Consider the following 10,382-nt stretch of genomic DNA (forward strand, 5'->3'; position numbering starts at 1 on the left):
CCAGTTTAGACTTTGAGCAACTTGGTAAAACTGTATTTCGTAACATTAAATCATGTCTGGCTGCTACTGTATTGATGGCAGCTCTTCTTCTTTTCAGTGTTTGTAGCTTTTGGCGCAGCTCCGTTCTCCTGCTCCTGGTAGCTTCACCGTATCAGTTCAGCGTTACACCAGCTGATGACGTTGCTGTGATTCAATTTGTCTGGTGTCTGATTTTCAAATATTTGATGTTTTATTGAGGATTTTTGTACATATGTATTGTCAGTGTTGTGATCATGTCAAAGCAGCAACTTATATTAAAGTGTTTTAATGTTCGTCTGCCCGCTTCCATGGAAGAACAACAGAAAATCGCTCTGACAAACATCCCTCAGAAAAATGAACCCATTTAAATAAAGAAATCCTTCCATGTGTGATACCACGTTAGACAGCGTTCATTTTATAGAGTTAACATCAGTCCTGCAAGTGATCTGGTATGAAACAGCAGAACCACAGCACTTTTGAATTTTAATCATCAGAAAACCGGAGCTAAAAGTTTTACGTCAGTCTGCTTTACGTGTTTCCCGACCGCTCTGCGCCTGTTGGGGTAAAAAAAAAAGACGATGCGCACGTTGAACAAAACTCTGAAACAGGAGAACCGTGACATAGAACGGAGCAACGAACTATTAATCTATAAATCAATAGACAGGTCTATATAAAGATATAATCCATGTTTCTGTCTCATATTTTAGACAGAATATGAGGCCCCCTTGATCTCTATCAAGGGGGCCGCTAATAACAAGATACATTTTAAAAATCTTTAACAAGATAAAAATGTATTTTGTAAATAAACATAGTATGTTTATTTTGCAAATAAGGATATTTCTAATATTGATTGGTTGGAATTGTGAATTTGCTTTACTGTAATCAAATTAGGTATAGTTTTTGAATCACTTGATATCTCTAGTGGGGTACGTTATTTTTAGTTTTCAAACGTGGTTTGTGTGTGTTTGTGCATTCAGCTCTTATGGTGAAACTCATGGTTTAATTCCAATAAATCCTGGCTGTTCATCAGTAAAGCCACAATCTTTCATTTTGGGGGGTCTGCTATAATATGAATATAAGAAGATTCGTAATTCACAGAACACAGAAACATTTTCAAGATGTGACTTAAGGATAGCTATACAACAAGTAAAGCAGTAGGAGTACAGTAAATTTAAACATACCTTACAACAGACAGCCAGAGTATTGGAATCCTTATCATAGTATACTGAGCCAGGTTTCCGATTCCTTTCATCTATGTGACAAATGAAAATTACATGTCAAAACTGCAGTAATTTACAATCACCCCCAATGCACGTTCACAAAATCCAAAAATTCACACAACATATCTCCTTCTAGAACAGTGGTTCTGTACTACTGTAGGGTGGTTAGGGTGCATTTATATAAGTGCCTGACCAAAGCCTTTTTTAGACATCCAATCTCTATAACAACATTGGGATATACGTACATATAAGACATTTGTTCTAGAAAAATAGGAAGATCCTACCATTCTAATTATTATTCCTAACTAGTACAAAATGGCATAGATAAACCAATAAAATTTTGACCAACAAACTGATTCGGTCTCAAATTGAAGTAGAATATATAGTGAGTCAGTATGCTACAATACACTTGATACAACAAAGCCCTGTGTATTACTGTAATCATATATTCTCTTCTCAATTTTGATTTTGTTTTATCCAAGAACACAATGACAATGTTTCGCAGTTTTGTGAAAGGTTAATCAGAACTAATAACTGAATTATAAGAGTAGACATTTGACGGTTCATACCGAGTATACAAAACAAGGGGAATGTCCTACACATCATACAGTAATGTAACCCATGTATTATAGCATCCATGGTGGTGGGCTTAGAAACTGCTAAAGTTTAGGTACACAGTACAACCACTGCGTAATACAGAATTGTTGGACTCAGTTAAATGGCCATAAAGTAGCTTCACAAGGAGTTCTAAAAACCTTGGTAAAAAGCATGTCAAAGTAGATGAACAAGTAAACAGCTCTCAACATTACTTCCACATCTAAGTCATCATCATTCAACCCATTCAATAGGGAGGACATCAGTTTAACTATCTGTCACTATGAGTAAATCAACTTCATCACAGAAACTACCATATTTTTCGGACTATAAGCCGCAACTTTTTTCCCATGCTTTGAACCATGCGGCTTATATCCTGGTGCAGCTTATAGTGAGGTGCGCTCTATAGTCCGGAAAATACAGTAAATTGTTATTAGGCAATTTTGCTTCAGTCATAACAGACATCTTATGAAAAGGGATTTAGTCAAATGCAATCATATGGTATAAGTTACCTGAACTATAACATTTTCCAACAAAATCCAAAAGTTTTAGAGTTTTTCCCATCCACATCGTCCTTAAAGGGATCTGAAGAGAATAAAAAAGCATCATTGTAACAAAATTTTATGGTGACCCAATAAAATGCACTCAAATCATAAATTTCTTATTTTCTTACCCGGGATCCAATGGCACGACACAAACAAGCAATTTGGTCACAGGTTTGTTCTTCCCAATTAATCCAACTCATGGATGTATTGATTTTTGGAGCTGTAAGAGTCAAGTACAATCTTCATCATAAAGGAAACCTAGTTCAGTGGATATAAGAACTGTACACACCCCTGCTCGTGATAGGTTTTTGTGATGTAATAAAGTTTAAACCCTTAACATAGGAACTGGAGCGATGGGTGTACGGGCAGCTTAATCCGCAATCCCTGTAGGGTTTTAGGAATGAGAAGTTGATCTCTACATTCTCATATAAAATATATTTTTCAACCCTTGGATTGAGTGCAAAGTCTTGTTATCCCAAGCTATTTCTGAAGTTACGCTGCCATATGCTTAGGCAACTGAAGGACAAACTGACAACACCTGGTCTGGTTCTGATACCTTCCTAGAGGGGGACATTGGCTGAGATAAAGCTGCCATCAACTACTTGTTCTCTCTCTCCTGCTATTAATTTTTACTTATATGAACATCTAAAATAATCCTACATCAGTTCATCTGATTTTTCTTGTGCATTCTGCTCTTTCTGATTATATCAGTTATGGCAGATGGTACTGAGCCCAGCCCTTGTATTGAGCCCAGTTCTGCTGGAGGAGGAGTTTTCCCCTCTCCACTTTTGCTACATGTGTGCTTGATATGAGAGACTTGTGTAAAAGCAAAGACAATGCAAGTAATTGTTACTACATCATTGTCTAGAAGAGGAGAATGCCACAAGTTAATGACTTAGTGGGTTTCCTTACAGGCACGCGCAGAGGGGTGTGTGTGTGTGTGTGTGTGGGGGTGGGGTTATAGGGGTGCTTGAACACCTGCCCCTTTTGCTCCTTGCCCCCAAGTGCCCTTTTGGCCCAATTTTTTATTTTTTTGGTATTATTATTTCCTAAGACCTCTTGTGACACATAATAACATGTACTAAAATTATTTGGTTTTTTGTACAACATAATAAGCCCTCCGGTCACCTTGTTATCTTTGACCTTTTGCCCGTGATGCATGACGCAGTTGCCTCTCGCGCAGTGAGATAAGGCGGCTAACTGGAGCTCAATATGGCGAATGTTCCAGATTACAGAACAGTTTTTGTTGAATAAAAAAAAAAAAAACGTTTTTGGTGGAGTAACTTGCTACTTGTCAGATGACGGAAAACGTTGAAGTATCGTTTCTGCTTCAGCTCGGAGTCGCGGTTTAAGCAGAGAGGTAATGAAATACAACAGACACTGACAGGCCTCTGCGTCTGCCTTTCTCTGAAGAACTACTGAGTGGAGGAGACAGCCAGGTGAGGAGAAACTGTTCTCATCTATCCATTCAGTATTTCTATTATACAGACATTAGGCTGTTGTTGTGCTATTAGCTAGGTGCTAGCTAACGACTTTGCTAGCAAAGCAAAATAACTGAAAAGCTTCTTCCCTGTACCGTTAATGATATCAGTCATTCTTTAGTATCACTTATGCAATAGAGGCACATCACCCATCCAAAACCGATCATCTCCATAATGGATATATGTCAGATCTTCTAATTTCCTTTGCTGCATAATGTACATTTCATTTATTCCAGCGTTAGGTAAATGTATCTTGAAGGAGATTAAAAATTAAATAATAGTCCAACAAGGATATTTACTTATAATTAAAAATAACTCACCCTGAATTACCATGATAGATATAATGAATGTAATAAAAGTGTCACTAATGAAGGGGAAAAAAACTCAACCCAGACTTTAAGTTTAGGGTCTGGTTCGCAGAGCATGAAGTTAATTTTTTTCCTCCAAAATTTAACTTCATACTCTGAAAAAGACCTAACCTCAGTTAAGTAAAATAAAATTGTAATCAAAACTTTTGGAATTGTAATGATTCCTTTTTTTAAAAACAAAAAGTTTTGTTGAAAAAACTTTTTTTTTTTATTAAATAATTCATTTTTGTCTTGAGAACTTAAAAAGGTATTTGCCAAACAAACTTATTTGCACACAGAAATCTTTTGTTGTGATTTTAGTCCCTGCCCAAGACGTCATGTGACAATTGCAAGCAAAACTTTGAGTCACAAACAAAAACTTAGAATAGCAAGAAAAGATTTCTGACATCTCCACTGCAAGTGCAGCAAACAGGCAAATCTTTTTTATAGATTACAGCAGTGATTTTCAACCACTGTGCCGCAGCACACTAGTGTACAGTGAGTGATCGTCAGGTGGGCCGTGGAAATGATCCAATTTCACCTATGGTACCATATTTTCCAGACTATAAGCTGCTACGTCTTTCCTACACTTTGAACATGTGGCTTTTCTGTGGAATTTTCTTCAACCACCAGGGGGCTCTCTAGCAGGAAGTGAATCMTTGGAAGTCAAAATTGGAAATCAAAGAAGAACGCGCTAATTTTCATTTGGAACAAGCACATGCTAGCAGCCATGCTAGCAGCAGGTGCAACAGAGAAATGTTTTCAAACTCATATGATGAAGCTTCTAAGTTGAGGAGTATCGATCTGGCAGTACAGGAGAGAAATAAAGCCGCTGCACATAAACCCGACGTGAACAAAACCGGATTTGGAGACGGAGAACTGCGTTCTTAATATATCCAGCAGTTATTAGGACGCAGCTCTCTGCTGCCCTCTGCTGGGTCCTTATGGGAAACCGAGAGCGGCAGATTTGGCTGATTTGGGTCAATGAGCAATTGGTCAGGTGTACCTAATAAAGTGGCCAGTGAGTGTAGTATTCTCTCATAAATATTTATTATTTCTGAGGCTTATTAGTTATTATTAAAAGTTTTTGTGTACGTAGAATGACAGCAAAGTAAATCGTCTTTTTAAATCATGCACGTGGTTTTATCGTGTCAGTGACACTTTAAAGTTGTGGACACTTCTACATCCTGAAATTGGAAAAAATTTTAATTTAGACTTTTCTTCCAGTTTATACAGGTTAATATTTTAGTTAAAATGAACAGGTTGTGGGTTATATATATGGCTGTAAAAGAAATTAAATGATTTATCATTGTCTCATCTTTTACATCACGGCACTGACTTTACTGTGTGTTTACACTTTTTACAACTATCCATGTTTTTGGTGTCCATGGAGTGTAGATGCACATACCAAATGTTACACCCTCCAGTTCCTGCTCCCGTTTATTTGCAATTTTTTCAGGAAGCTTCATCAACGTATCAAGCAACTGAAAGATACCAAGTAGAACTACGATGTCAATATTTTTGTTGAGAAAAATGACTGACTGACTGCATACATGCTGCATCGACTTACAAGATGTGCTCCTTTGGTGGCCAGGGCAGCTCCAAGATCTTCAGCTGTACAGTTTTTTGGAACTTGATGGATCTCCTGGTTTAGAATGGGCCCAACATCAAACCTTACAGATTAATACATTTGTGTTAGCACCTTTAGCAATTACAATTACTTTTGACTGCTGACTTCACAGACGATACTACATTCTTCTGAAACTTGTTTGCTTCTCTTTTTACAGGATATTTTGATTTACTGCATCCAACATACGTATGTGGGAAGTGGGTTGGAAAAAGCTGTTGTTTTGAGAAAATTGATGTTTAGATTTGTTAGGGCCAACAGCAAAACCTAACATTTAATTTACCCAAGAACTGCAGTTTTTAGCCTGTGACTGTAATTAATAGGGGGAGATGACTAAAAAGATTTTCTTTTTGTTTACTTGTTGGGACGTATCTGGATGACCGTGACTCCTGTCACAGTGTCGCCATGCATGACAGTGTGGAACACAGGTGCTGGACCTCTCCACCTTGGAAGCAGACTGGGGTGAACATTCAAAATCCCACTGAATCAAAATAGCATGCAGAACAGAAAAAAGAAATTAATATTTGACAACATGTCTTACAATATCATCTGACAACAAGACATAAACATGATATAAATACTGTTTTCCCCTTCGTCATTTCCTATTCTTTCGCATTACATTAAGAATTTGAAGAATTTTGAATTAGTATGAGTTACAACAACATTTAATTTCCCTTTAGGATAATTAATGCAATTAGGAAACACTTGTTGGAACTGTGCATCTGCTGAGTTTATCATACAAACTACTTCTCAGTCCAATGCTTGTAAGCGTGATTGTTAATGGTTTAATGGAGTCGTGTTGTTGTGATGACATACTGAAGGTGGCATGTCAGAGAGTAGGAACGTCTTAGAGAGATGGAAGCCAATTTCAAGGCATCAAGTTGCATTGTCAAATTTCTATTAAGTTATGTTTCATATACAGCAGGGGTCCCCAAACTTTTTCCTGTGAGAGCCACATAAGTTTTCCCTTCTGTGGTGGGGGGCCGGAGTCAGTTTGTAACAGAAAAAGTGTTACACGGTTATCACCTGCGCTGCAGGAAATTGTTGACGGGGGGGAGAGTGAGCCTTACTCGATTGATTTTTACCCAGAAAGCACATGGGCAAAAACCGTTAGTGAAACGGTCACTGGGACTGACTAGTATATATATATTTCCATTGAGGGAAAGTAACTTTAACATATGAATTCCTCATATGTTAACATAAAGGCTCATTTTAAAGTATAAGTTGCTACTTACAGGCATTGCTTCAAAGAACTCGACCTGTTCATAACAAACACGTGTTCATCTGCTCTACCGCTAGCAAACAACCGTACTGATTAAAAAACATAAAAGTCAAGCAGTTCCCTAAAAGTCCAACAGATGGCAGCAATGCGCCATGCAAAACAAAACACCCACAGTTCTTCCTGCTATAGAGCCCCCTGGTGGTTGAAGAGAAATCCACATATAAACCGGAAAATACAATATATAAAAAAAAATCTGAATGCTCTCTGGTATTGTTCAGGGGGCCGGACCAAATGTGGAGGCGGGCCGGATCCGGCCCGCGGGCCGTAGTTTGGGGACCACTGATATACAGTATTTTTTATAACACCTGAATTTAATGTACTTGATTGTGCTATAAAATCACAATATGTTCCTGAAAACTACATAATGCCTTTTAGGGTATATTAAGGTACCTACAAGGGCACTTCTTTTTTCTTTCTTTTATTAATGGGTAATGTCAGTACAGTCATGCTATGAGAAGTTCCACAGCGTGGCTCTTTCAGGGTAAAAAAAATTGCTAGATGGGTTCAAACAACATTAATTAAGAATACTCAATACTAATGCTAAATACTGACAAGGGAAACTTGTCAATGAGTCCACAATGGAGTAAACGGCCAAAAGATACAACCACTCCAACATCAAACTGTCCCTCTACATTGTGAGGGGGCCAGCTGTGAAGTGCCAGCTGGTTCTGTTGAGCAAATCTCTTCACAGGCAGATCACCAGGCAATGTAACAACCTCAAGCTTCTCCACGATCCCCTCATTTGAATGCCTGAGAAAAAAGAGAGAACAGAAGTATTAGAACTTTGCATTAGTTGAAATCACTTTATTTTACTGTATACCAAACAGCTTAAAAAAACTGAGATAGTGCATGTTTGTTTGCAGAGCAAAAGCTGCCATAGAGCAAAAGGATCTGAACATGGGATTGGGCAGGGTATTGCTTCCTAAGATATGAATGACATCTTCATCTGACTGAAGTGGGACCACAGTTCTCACAGACATGCTCAGAAAGCATCCACACAAGTAAATAATAATTGTGAGTACTTTTGTTTATTTGATATAAATCATAGTATACATATGATTTAATATAATCTGTTGTTTTAAACTAAAAAACACAACGAATTAAAGGTGGTGGATATAAATCATGGAATCTCTGCAGAAAATGAACAAGGCAGCAGCTTTTTTGGAGGAGCCTTAAAGAGAAACATGCTTTACACGCATTGAAGTTTAGCTGGTCATGTTGGACACATTCTTATGAGCCTAACTGTCTGTATGAAATCACAGCTGTTACTGTTTTACTGTTCTGGACTGCTTTAAATTATGAGTTTAACTTAATAAAACAAAATAAAAAGGAGACCTCAGTTTCCATTTGTCAAATTCCTAAAGTTCACCCTCAGCTTTTCTCCATCAGTGACTTAACAACTGTTCACATCTCCAAACATGAGACTGGCCTCATCAGGACGCACCTTACAGAGACAATCACCCAGAATAGACATGTGGAAGAGCAACTTAGTCAGCTTAGTAGTTCTGGTAATGTGACTGTCTGAGCCAAAACCCTAATCAATAACTCCTAACCAATGACCATAAACCCCCCAACAAAAGGTGTTTCTATTAAATATGAAATGTATGTAGGAACCAAACAATGAAACCGTCTTCTATACAAGCACTTAGAGCTGCTCCGTCACAGACAAAAACAATCATCTGTATTCTGAAGTATTACTTATTTCTCTGGATAAAACTGGGTAACAACATTTTTTGCGTGACTTTTTGTTTTAAGTCATGTCAACAGTTTTTTTTTTGTTTTTGTATTAAATATAACAAGTGAAATGCTTTTCTTGAACTAACCAAATGTTTAACTACACAATCTACAGAATAAAAGTTGCTCCTGATTTTGTCATGGACAGCATCCTAAAGCAAACTAATTATACATGCAGTGACTCTTGAGATTATGGACAAAATGGGTTTAAATTTTCAAAATAAATAAGCAATTATTTATCAAGCTTATGAATTCAAATATGACAAAAAATGTTTTGGAAATGTAAAGATGAAAATTCAATTTTTAATGGACCTGACCCAAAACTTTTATCAACACAATCTAACAATAAATATAAAATTATTTTTTAATGACCCTATTAGTGATTTTTACTCAGTTTTACATACAAATGCTTTTTAAGAAACAAAATAATTATTTCAAACAAAAAACAACAAAAAGTCAGTCTAGCGGAGTTGACTGCTTGACGGAGTTGACAGAACTGAAGGTGGTGAGAAACTAGTGAGTAAAAAGAAATACTTGATGCATCCCATTTATGTACATTACATTAAAATGAGTGGCACAGTTGGTAGAGCTGTTGCCTTGCAGCAAGAAGGTTCTGGGTTCGATTCCCGGTCTTTCAGCATGGAGTCTCCATGTTCTCCCTGTGCATGGTGGGTTTTCTCCAGGTACTCCGGTTTCCTCCCACAGTCCAGAAACATGACTGTCAAGTTGATTGGCCTCTCCAAATTGCCCCTAGGTGTGAATGTGTGTGTGCATGGTTGTGTGTCTCTGTGTTGCCCTGCGACAGACTGGTGACCTGTCCAGGGTGACCCGCCTCTCGCCCGGAACGTTGGCTGGAGAGGCAGCAGCAACCCTCCTGACCCCACTGAGGGACAAGGGTGAAAGAAAATGGATGGATGGACATTAAAACAGATTAACGGTCTAGCCCGTATTCATGTCTCTGGCCTCAGACATGAATACGTAGACACCTCATGCAGCGGGTCGGCCCGTTGCTGCGATACGTAACAGCGTCCGCCATATTGAATGTGGAATATGTGCCAGTAGCTAATACAAGTGAATGGACCGAACTTTATAAAGTGCCGTTCTACAAAGTATTTTAAGTTAATTCCTGACATTGGATTCATTAGGATTACCTTCCCCATGTAAGGATGACAGATCAGAATTACTTAACTTTGCAGCCAGAAATTTGCTTCCAAACAATCGGAAAATATTTCCTATGTAGCTAAATTGGCACGAAATAACCGCTGATTGTTAGCGTAGCAGCTAACGTTTTCATACTGTTTTCTAATGAGAGAGTTGATGAAAAACCGCTGTTTAGAGGAGAAGTTAATTAAAAACCAGAGGATTTAGTGAGTAAAGGTCAGTCAGGATCAGAGATGGAGCTGCTGGTCTTCAGTCTGTTTCCAGCTCAGCTTCTCCATGTCGGTATTTAGCTATAAAGATGCTACGAGTCAGAGCCCAACATGCTGAAAATGTCTTTTTATGAATGTGAAGGAAACATTTATGTATTTTCTAT

At 37.9% G+C, this 10,382-nt stretch overlaps 1 protein-coding gene across 1 annotated transcript in view; it reads right to left on the reverse strand.

Annotated features, from left to right (window-relative positions):
- mtfmt (mitochondrial methionyl-tRNA formyltransferase) overlaps positions 1-10,382 on the reverse strand; it is a 21,312-nt gene that overhangs the window by 2,746 nt on the left and 8,184 nt on the right. Inside the window, exons 2-8 of the mRNA XM_017304112.1 lie at positions 7,667-7,864; positions 6,191-6,313; positions 5,776-5,878; positions 5,614-5,689; positions 2,506-2,597; positions 2,345-2,417; positions 1,200-1,270 (exon numbers count right to left, since the gene is read on the reverse strand). Coding sequence (XP_017159601.1) covers positions 1,200-1,270; positions 2,345-2,417; positions 2,506-2,597; positions 5,614-5,689; positions 5,776-5,878; positions 6,191-6,313; positions 7,667-7,864 — 736 coding nt within the window. The remainder of the gene's footprint in view (positions 1-1,199; positions 1,271-2,344; positions 2,418-2,505; positions 2,598-5,613; positions 5,690-5,775; positions 5,879-6,190; positions 6,314-7,666; positions 7,865-10,382) is intronic.

The sequence above is a fragment of the Poecilia reticulata genome, linkage group LG3 (genome assembly GCF_000633615.1).
Source record: "Poecilia reticulata strain Guanapo linkage group LG3, Guppy_female_1.0+MT, whole genome shotgun sequence".
Lineage (NCBI taxonomy): Eukaryota > Metazoa > Chordata > Actinopteri > Cyprinodontiformes > Poeciliidae > Poecilia > Poecilia reticulata.